The 19,070-nt window shown below is 40.1% G+C and overlaps 1 protein-coding gene and 1 long non-coding RNA gene across 4 annotated transcripts in view; one reads left to right on the top strand and one right to left on the bottom strand.

The window, feature by feature from the left end:
* Window positions 1–19,070, top strand: part of LOC105465007 (uncharacterized) — a 400,763-nt gene that overhangs the window by 157,340 nt on the left and 224,353 nt on the right. The gene's annotated exons all lie outside the window — the stretch shown is intronic.
* The window catches only part of LOC105465008 (follicle stimulating hormone receptor), a 189,238-nt gene that overhangs the window by 46,105 nt on the left and 124,063 nt on the right, over window positions 1–19,070 (bottom strand). The window contains exons 3-4 of one of the 3 annotated variants that reach the window (XM_011713183.2): window positions 7,413–7,487; window positions 4,809–4,883 (exon numbers count right to left, since the gene is read on the bottom strand). In XM_011713183.2, the coding sequence (XP_011711485.1) occupies window positions 4,809–4,883; window positions 7,413–7,487 (150 nt within the window). The remainder of the gene's footprint in view (window positions 1–4,808; window positions 4,884–7,412; window positions 7,488–19,070) is intronic. The other 2 variants (XM_011713184.2, XM_011713185.2) reach the window with 2 other exon arrangements.

Consider the following 19,070-nt stretch of genomic DNA (forward strand, 5'->3'; position numbering starts at 1 on the left):
TGCATTTTTTCTTTGTCTTGAAGCAAGTAGTTCATCATCCCAAAGAATATCTGAAATCGTTGCCATCTACCTCTACCTGGCTGCTGTGGATCATGAAGGTGTGAGGACTGCTGCTCAGATGAAAATAAGCATGGAAGATATGCTATGGACTGAACTGTGTTCTCTCAAAACTCAATTGTTAAAACTCTAATCCCCACTGTAAATGTATTTGGAAGTAGAACTTCTGGTAGGTAATTAAGGTTAAATGAGGTCATAAGAGTAGGGCTCTAACCTGTTAGGATTATTGTCATTATATAAGAAAAGACACCAGAAACTCACTCTTGCTCACTCAAGTCTCTCTTTGGCCTTTCTCTCCACCCATGTCTCTCTCTCTCTATCTCCCCTACCCAACCTACTTTCTCACTGTCACTCTTTGTACTATTTGAGGACACACGGAGAAGGCAGTTGTCTGCCAGCCAGGAACCAAATTGGCTAGTACCTCTTGGACTTCCCAGTCTCTAGAACTGTCAGAAATTAATTTGTGTTGTTTAATTTATTCAGCATATGGCATTTTGTTGTGGCAGCCCAAGCTAACTAGTGTAAGATGGAAGCTTAACTAGGTTTTGTTTCCCTGACAAAATCTTTCAGATTTAGAGGACCACCTATGAGTTTAGGTGATCCCTCTAAGCAGTTTGGAAAATATTTCAAAGTTCTAGAGTCTTAGCCCTGAATATATATTACATATATAATATACAATATTATATATATTGTATATTATATATACAATATTAATATTGTATATATACAATATAATATATATACAATATTATATATATTGTATATTATATATGTATATATTATATATGTATATATGTATAATATATATTATATATGTATATATTATATATATAATAAATTTTATATATATATAATTTATTTATTTATTTATTGCATAGAAGTGCCTTTGGAGGGCAGAGTTGCCATACACTGAGGAGGAGTACACAGCTGGGAAAGGTCCACCCTGGACAATAAGTCAAAGCCTTAAGATAGACAACTGTTAGTCTCAACTCCCTAATGGGATATTTACATAACAGTGGATGTGCAAACATTTCGTACAGTGTAGAATTACATAACTGCTATGAACTGAACGTTTGTGTCCTCCCCAAATTTATATCTTGGAATCTAACCCTCAATGTGATGATATTTAGAGGTGGAGCCTTTGAAAGGTAATTAGAGTTAGATAAGATCATAAGGGTAAGACCCTCATGATAGGATGAATGCCCTTACAAAAACAGGAGGAGACATGGGATCTCTCTCTGTGTGTATATGCACCAAGGTAAGGCCATGTGAAGATACAATGGAAAGATGGCTATCTGCAAACCAGGAAGAGGGCCCTTATCAAGAACTGGCCAGCTGGCATCCTGATCTTGGGCTTCCAGCCTCCAGCACCATGATTTATTGTTTAAGCTACACAAGCTACAGTTGTCTGTTAGAGCAGCCCAAACTGGCTAAGACAATGATATGTTATTTTTCAGAGCAATCAAGGAGAATCCCTTGACAGTGACATAATCCCTTCCAAATCCTTACTTGTGCTTTTCTTTCTTCAGTTAAGGAAGAGGTTTAAAATGACTTGAGAACAATAACCTTCTCTCAGAAAAAGATAGGGCTGGAATTGGTCACCTCCAACTTTGTGTGAACTTGATACAGGACTGAGGACTACTCAACACCCCAAAGTGAGACAAAAGAACACAAAGAGGATGGACTTAGTGGCAGATGGCACAGATTTCAGCCTTTTTCAGAGGCAAAGGCATAGCTGTGTTTCCTCTGTTCTGCCAAGGATCTCCCTCTCTCCCTTCCTCTGTCTGGAGCTGTGCTTTCCATGCCCACATCCTTACAAGTTCAAGTATCTCCCCTGCCCTCATGTCCTAAGGGAAGGGCCAAGGGGGTTCTCATTAATAAGAACAAATGGTGCTGGCTGCAAGATGTTGGCCAATAATGAGGTCAAATTCTGAATCCTTTGGCTTCAAATTTTGCAATGATTCCTCATTTCTCATTTACCTGTTTCCAATCCACCATTCTCAGATATGCTGTTATTATCATAGGCTAGGGATATCTATGTGAAGGGCTGGTTTTCTTCTTGGGTTTGTCCTTGGCAGGGGTGCTTTGCATTAGCCATATGTGATAGTTTATGAATGAAAGTGCCTCTGGGGATGCCTCTCCATGTCCTAGAGAGTATTTGTTCTGTCACTGAAGGCTCTATGATTCCCATATTCCACTTTGGCATTTTCTAAAACAAAGGAAGAGAAGGATCTGGAAGGGAGAGATGGAGTTGGGAGAAAGGAAGAAAGAATGAAGGGTAACAGGCACTAATAATTTTATATTTCTATAGTTCTTTATAGTTTTTATACAAAAAAAATTTGCAAAGTGATTTTTTATTAAAGGCACAATCTTATTTGGTTTTTACACCCACTCGATTTATAGATAAGGAAACTGAGGTTTAGAGAAAGTAATTAACCAGCTAGCTAATAAATATCAATGTTCTATTTGGATTCCAGTCCTCCTGAAATCATAGCTTTTCATTTATAGTTTCTTTTCCATTCTGTTCATTTAAATGCAAAGGCATGCTCCAACTTCCTCTTTTTGAACCCATGCCAAGCACTTGTAGGTAAAAGCTGAAAGTCTTAATCATCAGCATAATTATTCAACACTTACTAGAAGTTTCCTGAGGATGGGCTGGTAGACATTGAGTATTCAACCAGAAATAATTATTCTACAAATACATTTATTAATGTTTTTGAGCACTTCGTAGTTGCCAAAATATTTTCATATCTAAATCTTGTTTGAGGCTCATATAAGCCATGTGTGTCTCTCAGAAGTCCAGTGATTGGCCCAAGATTTCTCAACTATTGAATGATGGAGTCAGGATGAATCCCTAGATTTTCTGATTCTGAGGTTCGTGCCTTTTCTGTTACCACGTATTTCCTCTACTGCTATGTGCCTAGTCATGTTAGCCTCTGCAGAGAGCATAGCACAGATTCTGTCCCTAAGGAACATGATCAACTTGGAGATCAAGACTCCCAAACCTGAAAGTAGAAGAGCTCGTAACCCTAACCTCTAAGCAGGACTGGCTACATAATTTGTGGGATACAGTATAAATGAAAATGCAGAGCCTCTTATTTAAGTATTTCAAGATGGTGACAGCAGAGAATGAAACCCAGCAGTCCTCTGAGTGTGGGGGCCCTCCTGAGCACAAAGCCCTATACAATGCACTTGTGTGCCCATGAAGCCAGCCTACCTCTGACAGTAACTCAGAGGCAGATGACCTTATTTCTTTTTCAGACCCTTTCTTGGGTACCTATCAGAGAGCAGAAGTTCCAGGTCATACGGACTGTCCTCTATTAAGTCTTTTATTCCCTCAGTTGTCACTCAGAGAGCTAAGGCACATCATGGCCCAGTGTTTCTTATTATACCTGTTAAGTCCAGTTCTTATGAATGAAAATTTAGGCACAGAATCACAATATCATTAATAGCTAATATTTAGTGAGCATCTACTATCAGAGGCCTAGGGCAAAAATGTTTAAATATTTTAAACTGATTGCAAAAGTGGCTTCAATTCTGTATCCTTCTCTATCCCTTGTGCTGTGACTTTGCAGCTTTTCCCATCAAGAAGTAGCATCTTCACCTTTTGAATCCGGATGATTCAGTGAATTGTTTTGGCCAATAGAATGCATCAGAAGAGATGGTGTGCTAATTCAGGATCTTGGCCTTAAGATGCTTGCAATCTTCAGCTGTCTCTCTTAGAACTGTGGGATTACCATGAAAACAAGCCTACTATGCTACCCTGCTAGAAATGAGTGTCTCTTGGAGGAAGGCTGAGTCATCCCAGTTGAGACCATCCGGAGTGGCCAACCTCCAGTTGACCTGCCAATTAACAATAGATGTATGAATGAGCTTAGCTGAGGTCGGGCAGACATAGTCCAGATCAGCAGAACCATTCCACTGATCAACTCACAGACAGATAAAAAATGATAAATAGTTGTTGCTTTAAGCCTCTATCTTTGGGAAGTGGTTGGTTTTGTATGATTATGATGCTAATAGATAACAGATATGCAAGCATCGTTATTTCCATTCTCTTGATGAGGAAATATGCGAGGTTAAGTCCCGACCTGTGATCAGTAGCTAGTAAATAAACCCAGAAAGTTTAACTCCAGAGACCAAATTCTTATCTGTTATTTTTTGGGGTCCTATTATAACACTCATGACTCTGTCAAGCACTCAGCTAATCTGAAAGCCATTTGAGTGGAGGAAGCAGTGCTTTTGCTGATAGGGGCAGGCCCAAAAGATAGAGCTGAAACACTAGGAGTCTCTGCTGATAATATATCACGTTAAGTTATTAACCAAAACACAAAATAAACAAAATAAAATGCTGTAATTTATCAAGGGAAAAATGCATATATGCAGAACAAGAGAGACAATGGCTTTGAAGTCAAGGTCACAAGCTAAATGCTAGCAGAAATTTTGATTGCATCTCATTAACACTACATTATGACTGAGTTCTGTAAGAGGTTCAAGTGACAGTCCCATTAATGCAAATGGAATTTCTTATGTCTGTTTTTGCAAATGAAAACAAAATACAATTATATTAGCAGAATTTGCTCATTCAACTAAACTAAAATCCATCACCAAGTATCTCTCCACCTCCACTTCTGCCCCCCACCACCATCCTTGATCAAAAGTAATTGCTCCCCAGAGTATCAAGTGGGCCTTTTGGTAAAATAGGGTTGCACAGTTTAATCATAGTGGGGGTACCAAAGTACATGAGTTCTTACAGATATCGGAGGTTGGGAAGGTTCTGGAAGGCCTCAGGGTTGATGTTGAGCAGGTTGTTGGCCTTTTCAATTCTACTGTAAAAGATGAAAAAACATACTAGTGATCTTGATGGTAAGGAATGCTGTAGTATTTTTCACATTTTACAGAGTAAAATAATAAATCATTAATTGTATCCACTCATCCGCCCATCTATTCATCCATCCATCCATCCATCCATTTCAATAAATACTGAGGGAGCATGCAGTGCCTTTTATTACACTAAGCTGTGCAAACTAAATATTAACCCTGTCTCCCCACTGTTTCATTCTCATTACCTGGGCCCTGTCCACTGGAGGCAAACACAGCATTGGCTGGGTGAGTTCTCGTCACCCTGAGCAGAGCTGCATCTTTAACCAGTAAGAATCTCCCAGGGTTGGAGGAGGCTGAGAGGTTAGGAATGAGACTGGGGAAATGAGCTTTTGTCTGGTCAGGAGGCAAGAGAAAAAGGAATGAAAGTAATGAAAAAGAGCAATGAAAAATGGAAAAGAGGTGAAAAGAAAAGGAAAAAGAGTGAGGGGCCAAAAGATATTGGAGGAAAAGAGAGTGAAATGGCAAAGAAAAAGAAAGTTGGGAGAAAAACGATCGATATCTTTTTGCTTTTAACCATGAAATCCAAGCATACAGTAGCTGGGAATGGCCACTGATTCCCTTTATGTAGTAGACTGAGGCTGCTCACTCAGAGCTCTTGGAAAGCAGTGACTTCTGCTCTGTGTTGGCCTGTGCTGTGTCTTGATCAACAGTCTGAAAGTGAGCATGTTCACATTTGGATTCCAACACAGAAAGCCTGCCCTTTCCTTGTCTTGCTGGATCAATGTGTATTTGCAGAGATGCTCTCTGTTAATTACTTCCTCCCTGTTTCATTAGCTTTTATGTTGCTGTAACCTGTAGCTACCCAGATCTAAGTACCAGGCAATTAATCATTTTAAGTACAGTCAGTGCTACATGGAGGTGAGCACCTCTTCATGCAAGGAAGAGATGAAAGACCCAAACCATTACCTTCACTGTCCATTGAAATGTATCAAGGGATGCCTGTTTGACCTTGCCCAGAGGGCTGGCTGCCCTTTGGTTCATTTCTCTGATAATCTCTGTGGGTTCTTCCCAACTAGGCCAAGCAGAAAGAGAAGAAAGGAAGAAGCATGAAGGTAACGGAGAGGGGGAGGGTGAACATTGAGTGCAGAGGCAATGAGGAAAAATGAAGATGGGAGGCAGAGTGGGTAGAAGGAAGTAAAAGGGAGAGGGGGGATTGCCAAATGAACAGACTGAGTGTCATTCCTAAAGAAATTCACACACACGCCCGTGCACACACACACGTGTGTGTGTGTGTATTTGTCCCCTACTGATACTTGGCAAATGCTAAAAACAAAATTCATCCTTGTTAAAAATATAAAAAAGAGTCAAAATATTAATGTTCAAGTTCTTATTTGCATGTGGATTTGGCCAGGTGACCTTAGAGAAGTCTTACAAATTCTCTGTGCCTTTCCTTCTTCATCTGTAAAATTAGGAGGTAGTTCATTGGCTTTGCTAAATGTGTTCCATGGGAATTTTGTGAGATGGTAATCGACAGTCTCTAAGAAAACTTTCCAGTGATGTTAGTTGACAAACACTTATACAGTATCTTTCTTGGAGATTCTAAATGCGTATTAGCATATTATAGACTCTGAAAAATTTTCCTATAATAAGCAAATCTATGTAATTTTATTTACCTAATATTTCCTAATCTTATTTACCTAATATTTCCTAATCTTATTTGACCTTTTTAAAAAATACCTAATAATTTCCTGAGTTTTTAGTGATATACAGAATATATTTTGAAAAATTGTTGACCAGTCTCTAAAGTCTCTACTGGCTTTGACATTCTATGATTCTATGAATTAATTTATAGTAATTTTAAACTGGTATGAAACAGAAGTGGATCTGTGTGAGCAGTGCTATTATGTAAAACTGGAACATCAACAAGAGAAAGTAAATTTGGCTGAAGTAGCGGAGGAACCAAGGATCATTATAACATACTCACTCTAGGCCAGTCCATATGCTGGATTTAATTGGCATTTATCATCTCCTTTATTCATCACAGTAATCCTATGATATATGTAATTTTATTATTCCAGTTTTACAGATGAGAAAACTAAGTCTCAGATAGTTACCTGTCTTGGCTAAGGTTTCATGGTAAATATATGGTATAGGCTAGTAGTCAGACCAGGACTAACCAACTTCAATTACATCATGTGGGACTTATTTTGGGCTTTGACTAGAATAACTTTAAATGGAAGGATGACATGGAGGTGCTTGCACATAGCTACTGGGCAAAGTTCTTGAGTCTATGATGCAAAATGATGACAGGCAGGCAACAGGTTGAGACTAGCCTCTGAGCTGGTGCCTGGATCACCAGACAGAGACATGTTACAGTGACTTTTAGGCTGATTTGGACATCTTAAAATGACAATCTAGGGATCTGAGGAATATAGAATATATTCGTGGAATATATTCTCAGGAATATAGAAGAACTTTAAGGGTTTTTTTTTTTCAAGAATGGCCATAAGCAAATCCCCAGGCTTCTTGCTTACATTTCATGTAATTTGGGAAGGCTGGAGAACACATCTGCCTCTATCACCTCCAAGACATCATTCTGAGAGATCTCTCTGTGGAGAAAAAAAAAATATATGTATATATATAAGTGAAGCCAGTTCAGTTACACTCCTTGAATATTTCTAGGGCTCAGGATAGAGCCTTGTGCCTGGGAGGATTCATGAGACACACAAAACTCCTTTCCTACCGTCAAAGAAGTCAGCTGTAGTAATGAGACAAAACTAACATACTGGAGGCTGAAACTTAAAGAACAATGGGAGAATAAGTTGAAGGCCATGGTTCACCTTGGAGATTATCCAGTCTATAGATGTAGAAAATGAGGTCCAGGAAGGAAGAGATTTGCTTAAAGATATTTAGGAAATAATACAGGATGAGAACAAAATTTAAGTTCCCTAGACCACGGGTCAGTAAACTTTTTTTTTTTTTTTTTTTTTTTTTTTTTTTTATATACAGGGCTCGATAGTAAATATTTTTTTGCCCTTGCTGTGGTTATTTGGTCTCTATCACAACTGCTCAACTGATATTGTAGCCCAAATGTAACCAAAGGTAACACATGAATGAATTAGCCTGACTGTGTTCCAATAAAACTTTATCCATAAAAACAGGTGTCAGGCTGGATTTGACCCATTGGCTGTAGTTCAGTGACACTGCCCTAGATCGTGGAGTTGTTTTCTCTCTGTTAATTGGGCTTTGGGAGATGAGGACCTCAATCCAGTCTCTTTTAAAAGAAACGTATGTTTGTTGGTCCCATGAATGTCTAATGTAGGAACAGAAAGCCAAACACCGCATATTCTCACTTACAAGTGGGAGCTGAACAATGAGAACACATGGACACAGGGAGGGGAACAACACACACTGGGGCCTGTCAGGGGGTAGGATTGAGGAAGGGAGAGTATTAGGAAAAATAGCTAATGCATGCTGGCCTTAATACCTAGGTGATGGGTTGATAAGTGCAGCAAACCACCATGACACACATTTGCCTGTGTAACAAACCTGCACATCCTGCACATGTACCCTGGAACTTAAAAATTAAGAAAAATAATAAAATAAACATAGATTTAAATCCCTTTCCACTCCATGCCATTACTTAGGTGGAGGTTGTTGCATGGCCATGGCCATTAATGATATCTTGGCTTAGAATACACAGAAAAGATTCCTCAAGTCTCAGTGTTTTTTTCTCCCAGAGTAATTTGAGGGCAGAATAGAATGAAGTCCACTAGGCAGAAGCCCAGAGGTTGTGAAGAGAGAGGGCAGCTTAATCAGTTAATATTTATAAAGTATTTCACAGATGAAATGTGCTATTATTAGGCCTCCTGAGGAAGACTCTTATGCAGTTTTAATGCGGCAGCTGAGAGTGTCTTAGGAAATCTCACAGGCAGCATGCATTCAAATTGGCTGAGGTAGAAGAGCTGTCTGCTGGCCTAGGATTTAGCGGAAGGGTTCTAGAAAGGCTCTTGATCTAGAGAAAGGCCTGGAGGGGAGGCAAAAAAAGAAGGCCCATGGGGGAGGGGAAGTGTGACTGTGAGCAGCAGCAGTCTGCTGTTGCATCTGTGACTGGTGTATCTGTGACTGGGGGCTGGTGACATCTGTGGCTTGTTAACCCAGTGGGGGCAGGGCCATTTCTCAGAAGCCCCCATGAATGAGGAGACATTTTGTGAGAAGAGCTCCTCTTATTCCATAATAACATCTTTCATGATTTATTTGGTAAATTAAAGTCCTCACCATTTGCACAGTTGAACATAGATAAGGGTGGGGTATGTGTTTTTCTAAATATGTATTATATATACACACACACATACGTGTATATATATATGTGTATATATATGTATATACATATTTAGAAAAACACATACCCCACCCTTATCTATATTCTATGTATATATGTGTATATATGTATATATTATCTATATTCTACTTATATATGTATATGTATATATCTACTTACATGCATATATACATATATGTATACATATATATATAGAGAGAGACAGAGAGAATGAACATCATGCTGGCTATTGGCCATTTATTATTTCACTCTGTGTCCCATAAGTACAGGGACATCTGGGAGGTACAGAATTGAGAAGAAGGGGGAAAGGGATGGAAGAAGGAGGCATTTATTTGAATGCAGTAGAGTGAAAGAATGGCACCGGTAGAGAATAAGGAATTCAGGAAAAGGCTAGCTGATAGGAAGGGCTCAAATGCAAGTAAGGCCATCTCCTCCAAAAGCTATTTCCAGGTTCACTAGCAGTTAGCAGTACATTTGGTCACCACTCGTAGAGATATTATGTCCTTGCCGAAATTCACATATTGAGAATTCCCTTATCTGGATTTGTTTTTCAAAAAGAACTAGAAATTATTAGAACAAACAAAGTAAAGAAACGCTTCTAAATTAGTGATTTCAGAAAGTAGTCCATATTTGACGGTCTCAACTTCAAAGACAGTACCGGGTGTTAGAGTTGGGTAGGGGGATGCCTTTGGGCTGACAAGGGTTGGGGGCAGGTGAACAGGGTACAGTCATGGAAAAGTCCTTCATTGAGAAATTTAGACATCTTATTCCGATCTAACCCAATTCTGTCTCTAGTTATTACTATTATAATTTATGGGGTGTTTACTGTTTATCAGCCACTTTACCCACATACTCTGTAATCCTTTTGACATGCCTGCGAGGTTGGTATTTTGGTCTCCACATTAGTAAATGGCCCCGCCTGTGTGAGGGACCAACTGTGACTGACAGAAGGGCTCACACACTTTCTTCTACCCGCCCTGCCTCCCATGCCATATTGAGCACCCCTCTGGACCTTGGATTCTTTGTTGTAAAATAAGGGGATAGATGAGATCATTCGTCTTTTCCAGAACAGTGCAAGGAGCCTTCATCCTCAAGCACGGAAGCTCTGTAGAAGAGAATTTTCAGAGATGAGTCTCTCCTTTACTTGTCTTCTAGGATGGCACTTCCCAAATGTTAACACACATGAGAATCACCTGGAGATCTTTTTAGAATGCAGATTCTCATTGGGAAGGTCTTGAGTGGGGCCTGAGGTCCTGCATTTCTAATAGTCGGGGTGCTGGTCATACTTTGTATTGCAAGGTCCTTTAGGGAAATAGTAATAATATGCTATCAGACTTTTTGCCCCAATGTACATATTCATAGGTGGATATGCAGAGTGTGATAGAAGAGCTCCAGGGGAATGAAGTAGTTGGTTTAGAAAAATCTGCATTCCCTCTGAAAAGCCTGCTTTTACTCTACCAGCATTGAAGTTTTCCTATTGTCTAGCTTCTCACAAGATCTTTTCCATTTCTCAGTTAAAGCAATCACCACCATGTTTTGTTATTGCTTTTTTTGGTGCTTGTCTAATTCATGTTTTTGTATCTCTAGCATGTAGTTATAAGTTGATGTGTAGTTAGTGCTCTATAAACGATTACTGGATGAATGAATGGATCAAAGGGTAGACTAAGGAAAAGAAATCTTAAGGCCTATGAAAGTCATCTGCTAAACTGAAGGAAGTGAAGTTTGTGGCATTATTTCACCCCCTTTTCTGCAGGCAACATGTCTAAGTCCAGCAGGTGACAGCCCAGCCTAGCTTGTCTATGACTTAGGATTTTGTTCCAGGGAATTTTACAAAAACAGAGTATAGCATGCAAGTAACACATTCAAATATTTGGTCTGCTGAACGTATAGTATATGGATACCTTTATCTGTGCCTCTCTGGGTCACAGCTCTCTCCCTAGGCCTTCTCTGGCTATCAGATGAGGTCCTTGAACTGACAAAACACCCATAGAAAATAAAACAGGAGAGAGGACTGGTGACTATAGGGGTTCATTGAGTATCTGACCAGGGGTTAGAGAAGATGACTTTTAAGGGCCCGTCTATACATGAGATTCCATGTTTGTATGAAGGATAGGGACATGTGCTTGCATGAGGTACTGGGGGTTATCAAGGCATTCTCTCTGGAGTGAGTTTCAGAGCCATTATCAAATTCCTTTCCTTCAAATATACAAGTACATTTGATGGAGGGGTGGGGTGTAGGGTTTTTTCCAATATTGCGGACTTTAGGGAGCGAATGAGCATATTGAATTTGGTCTGCTCCAGCATAAAGTTTCAACCTGTTATAGAGTCATATTAATTTGTTCACTGTTACAGCTGATACTCATATGTCAAGTGCTAAACTGATTCTGAGTAGAATTGTTACTGGTTTATTGGATACAAAGAACTCTGAAGAGCTGTGACCAGTAGTTAAAGGCCTCACTTGGATTTCCATGACATGAATTGGAGAACAGGATGGCACGTGTATACCTATGTAATCAATCTGCATGTTCTGCATATCATGTATCCCAGAATTTAAAGTAAAATTTTAAAAAATGAAAATAAGGGCCGGGTGCAGTGGCTTATACTTGTAATTCCAGTACTGTGGGAGGCCAAGACAGGTGGATCACTTGAGGTCAGGAGTTTGAGAGCAGCCTGACCAACATGGTGAAACCCCATCTCTACTAAAAATACAAAATTAGCCAGGTATGGTGGTGCACGCCTGTAATCCCAGCTACTCGGGAGGTTGAGGCAGGAGAATCACTTGAACCTGGGAGGAGGAGTTTGCAGTGAGCTGAGATTGTGCCTAAACTCCAGATTTTGGTGAGTAAATAATATATCCCTGAAATGAATAAGATAAAAAATAAAAATAAAAGAATAAGCATCAAAAACTCACAGGAACTTCTTTTTCACTTTGTTTCTGATAGAGGTGATATAGTCCCCTCTGGGTCTTTCCCATCTTTTCCCTCCTCCCTTGCCTCTCTCTTCACAGAGCATTTTTCTCTAATATATCCAAAATATTTCTCCCTAACTCAGTAAATTGAGATTAAATTGCATTAAAATATCTGTAATAGTCACTGAATCAAATTTCTTTCTTTTGTTTTTAATAAGCTCAAACTAAATTTAGTTGACTGTTTTCCTTTCCTGAGTCCCCAGTGGTTAAGGATTTCCATAGACCCTCTATTACCGCCCCTTATATATTGCATTGGGTTTGCATTCTGCTTTGTTTCCCTCACTAGGCTAAGAACTGCTGGAGGACAGTGACATTGCCCTTTATCTTAATATTCCTGCTCCCAGTCAAATGTTTGCTGAATGAATGAATTATCTTTGAAAGATTATAAAAGATTTTCCACCTTTGCTTTTGTACAATAAAGCCATGTTCCTGAAAACTTGCAGTAAACAGAGTATTTGCAAACCAAATTGTGTATTCACACAGGAGGGAAGCTTCTTAGCAGAAAACTTGGAGTGAATCTTTAAGAGAGTGGAGAACTAATTCAACAAATGTTCAATGAATTTTGATTAAGAAGCTTGTGTATTTCAGGCACTGAGATCAGTGCCGGGAATCTAAAGATGAATAAAATGGATCCTCATCTCTAACTCAGCGAGACTAGTATTCTAGGCTTTCCTTAACTGGTGCTATCTGTATTTGATGGGGTACATTTTAGTTACTAGAAAAAATAAAACTTTTGGTATATTGCTTTTCAATATAACAAAATAGAGTATGTGCATATAATAATTCATACTGTATATGTAACATATGTTGTATACCTTGTGATACTGAAATGTAATCTGCATATAATATAATATGTATAATACATATATATCGTATATAAGAAGGCAGGTGAAAATTCCCATGAAAATATGTTCCAGAAAAGTTCATAAAGCTCTCAAAATACACACTTCCACTCTCCTTTAGAATTCCTTTAATGTTAGATCCAGAGACTTTACAATAAAGTCGAGACCTGAGTTTGAGTCCTGCTTCCATTTTCTCCTAGCTCAATAACTGTGGGCACCTGTGAGAGTCTCTTTGAGCTTCAGTTCCTCGTCTATAAGACGGGAATAATAACTACCTCAAAGGGTTGTCAAAGGAATTAAATAAGAAGGTATTTGTGAAAGTGTAATTCTTGGCACATGGTAAATTCTAATGTCAACATACCTGCTGATAGCCTGCCTTCCTCTCTTTGTGGAGTTGGGGACTAAATTCATGTGCAGCTGGGAGATCTTGTGACAGTCAACCACTCTGCTGAGGGAAAACTCTACTGACATAGGTCCTAGGGAAATTCAGGTTGTTCCCTTAACCTCACCTATAGAATCATTTAAATACTTAAACCAGGCTATGTTACTATTCCGAACCCCAGCCCCGTTCTAAGTCCTATAGTGAGGTTGGCTATCTGGTCTGCTGGCCACATAAAGGAGATTAGGTAGAGCATGTGTGTGCCTCAACATGGATTGTCTCCACCACTGAAATCACAACCTAAAAAGTATGCTCTTCCCTTTAGGAGAGGGTCAGTTCAAGGTGGGACATGTTAGGGTGTGGTGAGGATGTTGCCAAAGGACTCCTTTTGCCTCCTCAGATGACTGCCAGTGGTGCTATCCTTTCCTGACATGCCTGAGAATGTCTTGTCTTCCCAGATCTGCTTCCTTCTTATAGGCAAGATGAGTTCTTGCTAGAGTCATCCTAAAGATATCCCCAAAATGAGACGGAGATAAAAGTGCCTTCAGTGGCTCAGCCTAATTCAGAAATTTGAATTAAATGCTCTTGCTTTCAAATACATCAACAACAAACTATTGTGTTCATTTTTAGTTTTACCTTAATTTAAACTTTAATCTAAAATTTGATATAATATGTTTCCCTTGCTTATCTCAGCAGATGAGGAAAGAGACTAAAAATCTCACTCATAATAGTTAATGTTTATTAAGCACTTACGTGTCAGGCAATTTTTCAGTGCTTCACATTTATTAATTTGCTTAATCCTCACAACAACCTTGTGAGCTAAGTGCCATCCTTAGCCCCTTTTACAGATGAGGATGGCACACAGAAGTTAAGTAATTTCCCCAATAGCACACATAAGTCAAAGTTCCAAGCAGCAACTCATATAATCACCATTTAGTACATTTTCTGTGCAAATATGAAGGATATAAGATGGCAAATAGTTCTGCCCTTATCTTACAAACATCTGCAGTTTATTCATATGCATGAAAAGTTGCGAGTGCCGAGTAAACAAAAGTGGAGGACAGGATGCCAAGTGCCCAACACACCCGAGTAAACAATTCAATACATTTTATTATTTTCCCCTATACACCATATTTCCCCCAATGCACTGTCTCTAAATGTCACCATTTCTTAACTCCGTCTTAGTGTCCCTCAAGCTTTTCCTGTTGACGCCCCCTGTAGCCCCTCAGTTAGGACCTCTCTGCTGATGAATTACACATCACCAGAATGAGCTTCCCTCTTGAGACCAGCATCCTTGTCTGCAACAACCTGAGGGATACATGTTTTGTGAACCCATCACAGACAGTCAGTCTAGAGCAGCTTGATTCTTTTCCTCTCCCAACTCTCTTCCCCTCCTCAGTCACAACTCCAGCCAACGGCTCCCTCTGATATCCCTACTGGCCCACTGGACTAACCTAAGTTTTTAATTCTGAGACCATCTCTGACTTCTCTGCACCATTTTGTGTTCAAACAGATCTTAAATTCTCTCAATTACTCTCTTCTGTATTTCTTGCAAACCTACCTTTATTTCCTACCCTCATTGTCCGCTTTGCAATTGCCACAAGACCATCCGTTCTTAACAGTCATGTGGTGACTCAGGAGTGGTGTGATGTTGGTCATGGGTCATCTGTTTTCAAACAAATTAAGTGTACCAATTATTTACTTAATATTTGGGAAATATTTAAGTTTATGTACATAATATGCAAGAGTAAGAATGAAGGGATGAGTAGAGAAAATAGTGAAGTGGAAGCTGGTGGCCTATGAGTCTATCCCTACCTGGACACAGGGGTGCAGCTAGTTCTTGTGCTTGGGAGCCATGCATAGGATGATTATCTGGGAAAGCAAATGGAATTGAAAGAAGATGATAAAAAGTGAAGGAAGGTCTGCGCACAGTGGCTCACGCCTATAGTCCCAGCACTTTGGGAGGCCGAGGTGGGCCGATCACTTGACATCAGGAGTTTCAGACCAACCTGGCCAACATGGTGAAACCCCATCTCTACTAAAAATACAAATACTAGCCAGGTTTGGTGGTGGAGGCCTGTAGTCTGAGCTGCTCAAGAGGCTGAGGCATGAGTATCACTTGAGCCCAGGAGGGAGAGGTTGCAGTGAGCTGAGATCGCGCCACTGCACTCCAGCCTGAGTGAGAGAGCGAAACTCTGTCTTCAAAAATAAGTGAAGGAAGGACAAAGATTTTCTGGAGGTAGAGCCAGATTAGAGTTGGAAGCTCGAAAAGGTAGTCAATTTCTTTCTTAAACAGGAATTTACTGAGTTCCCAGTGATGAAAGACATGGAGTTGGTATGTAGTAAGGGAGTGGATATGCTGTGTAGAAGAGAAAGGAAAGGCATGTTGATCAGGTCGTTTGGGTTTGATGTGACCTGACAGCTTTGGCAGAGGCAAAAGAAAGTGAGGTGCGAGGTTGGAGTAGCCTTTGACACTCAAGAGACAGGGACAGTAAAGTGTCCATAGGTTAGGGACACTTGTAAGTTTGAGTTGCGTAACTCAAGGCTGCAGGAATAATGATGACAATGATAATAATTAACCTTTATTAGACATTTGCTCTGTAGCAGGCACAGTGCTAAATGCTCTGCCTGGGTAATCTCACTAATGGCTTAGTCTCATTAGGGCCCTGCTGACTCATATTTGTCTTGGTTGACACACATGTGTGAGTGGCAGCGTGAACCTGGAAGCCAGACAGGCCTAGATTCAAATTCTAGCTTTATCATTGCCCAGTCATGTGACCTTGGACAAGTCAATTAATACTCATGACATTTATTTTAATGGGGATAATTATACCCGCCTGTCAGGGTTTTTGTGTGAATTATGGAGATAATATATGGTATGGAATAGATTGCTAACTGTCCTCCAAAATCAGTTTCCCTCCTCTTATTCCTGGGGGTAGAGCTGGACTACATTTCCTGGCCAGTCTTATTGTTAGTTGCCGCATTGTGAGAAGAAAGCTCTTCCTGTGGAAGGTGAAGAAAAGTGATACGTGCTATTTCAGGCCTGGTCCTTCACCTACCATTGTGCTTCTCCATACACTGTCTCCTTTTTAATTGTTGGTTGGAGGTGCCCAGAACAACCTTGAAAACCATAACTGAAGATGGCAAAGCTGCTTTTGCCCTGGGGTCTTAAATAAAATGCTGAGAAATACCAACCTGGACTACTCGATGAGAAAGAAAGAAACTTGCTATGAAAGTCCCTGTCATTTTGGAGTCTGTTGTCATCTATCCTACTCTGATACCTAAGGTAGGAGTCTAGAACCCTGTGTGGTTGCTAGTACTTGTTCAGCAAATGTTCCTCACATCAGGGCAGAGTAAGAGTTTTACATCTACCATCTGGTGAAGTGGGTACATACAGTAGGTGTTAAGTACATTCTTATTGATGGATTAATTAGTATTGCTTGGCCAATTTGAAGAAAAGAAATAACCAAAAAGTCTTCCTAAAAACGAAATCTATATTTGACCTAACTTAGCTGGAAACTACTCTTCTTCAGTGACACAGTATTTACTACCTGTGATTGAGTTGCCTTGCCTCTTGTGAGCACACATGGTGGCTGCTGTTTATTGAATTATGGGCCCTCGTCTGTTTTATTCCCTTTTTCAACTGTTTCATGAAAAAACAACAACAAAACTCAGCATGCTAGAAAGAACAACTGTTTAACAATGCGGACTACTAAATCCATTAGCACACATAGCCTGAGAGAGTGTTAAGGTTAAGAAATTTGAACCCCCAGCTCTCTAAGCTCAAGAAATGCAAAACTGCATAAGAAAAGGTCTCTTGAGTGGGCCAAAGGAAGCCCTTCATCACTTTGGCAAATCACTGGAGCTTTCTGAGATCCGTTTTCCTCTGTAAGATGTGTGAAGATCCTCTGTCCCTCGGTACATTTTATACTCAGTGTAGTTATGCATGTTATGCTCTAGGATAAAAGCACATAGTGTTATGCAAAGGTCGTCCTGCTTACTATTATTTTTATTATTTCACTGGAGTCAGGAGGCCTAGGTTCTAGTCCTGACTCTGCCACTAATTAACCACTCTCCTTGAGTCAAATCAGTTACCTTCCCTGGGCCTTTGTTCCTCATCCATAAAACAACACTGTTGATCCAAATGATCTCCAGGGTCCCTGCTAGCCCTGGAATTCTGTGATTTTAATTATTTCTGTGATTCTGTTATTAAAAGGCAGCCAGCCTCATCTTTGGCAGTCCTCTATGACAGCCAGCTTTCATTTTTAACAAGCTGGGGTGAGGTGGGGCTCCATGCGGCATCCTTCTTACGGCACTGCATCTTTGGGAGTAGCTCTGTGGTGCACCCATGAGGGAGCAGCAGCAGTGTAGCCAGCAAGGAGCATTTACCACTTGAAGGCCTGGACAAGTGTGAGAAAGGACCCCTGGCCTGAGCCATTATTCTCTTGAAGACAGACATATGTTTTATTGTCAGCTTAAAGAGGGCTCCATTGATACCCCCTACAAGCCAGTAAGCCAGTGTTGATTTCCTCCTTGACATATGTATTGAGCCTCTTGCTAAAGAAATAGCAAGTGTGTGTGTGTGTGTGTGTGTGTGTGTCTGTGTCTGTGTGTATTATTGGAGGCTGTCCTGTCCACTGCTGCCACCACAGAGCACCCAAAACCATCCTTAATAATTCTCTCTGGGTTCGATTGTGCCTTTTTGATACCATACCTGTAACATAATCCCCCCCTTCCCTAAATGGCTTTCCTCCTGCTTCCAGCCTCTGTTTTCACTCTGTAATTTATAATTACTCTATTTTTTATGCCCCTCCATTTTACACCTCATTAACTCTTATCTTAGCATGAAAGGGCTTCCTTTATGAGCCGCAGTGAAGGAGCAACAAGGAGTTCATATTTGGCTGCTTTTGTATTTGAGTCACATTGATGGGCTTATTTTCCCCTTTGGAAACCTTGAGTGTAGTACCCTTATAAGTGCCCTGCATGCAAAACTGTTATCCACCCTGCCCTTTGCAACCATTCAGAAATTTAGGGGTCTGTATTCTCTGACTCCATATTTAACTGGTTTTATATCTATTTCTGAACAGTAGTTATCCCCCATTCTACCCCCAAATTATAGGCAAAAGCCCTACTCCTGCACCTCCTTTGTCTCCTGTTGGTCCTGAGACTGTCCATATTTTTACAGCAAAGGGACCTGCAAGGTGAAGAAAAAGGAATGATTTTTAAATGCTTCCTATTTTATGAGACTACCAATGCCTAGAGAAAAATGCCACCGTTCTAGGGAAGAATAAGAAGAGTGGATTATTTTTTAACATGAATCTTTCATGTTAGTGATTTCGCCAGTTAGGCCACCCAAGATGTTGGGGATCAACAACCTGGTTCAGTATATGTTCTGGCCTCTGCTGTACCTTTGGGACCCTTTGTTTAAATAAAAACTTAGAGAGTAGCAGCACAAACGGTGGAATGGCTCCTGTTGAGGATGGAGGGTGCTGGCTCTATGCGGAGGGAGAAGAGAAACCAGATCTCATTCCTCATGTTAGCAGCTTCTGAAGGGGTCCTCTGTACCCCTATTGATGTGCATAATTTAATTGTGAAGTATGCATTTGTCCTTTACTAAAATAATTTCAGGTGATGAGGATACTGTTAGACACCTTTTAGAAA

This window comes from Macaca nemestrina, chromosome 13 (assembly GCF_043159975.1).
Source record: "Macaca nemestrina isolate mMacNem1 chromosome 13, mMacNem.hap1, whole genome shotgun sequence".
NCBI lineage: Eukaryota > Metazoa > Chordata > Mammalia > Primates > Cercopithecidae > Macaca > Macaca nemestrina.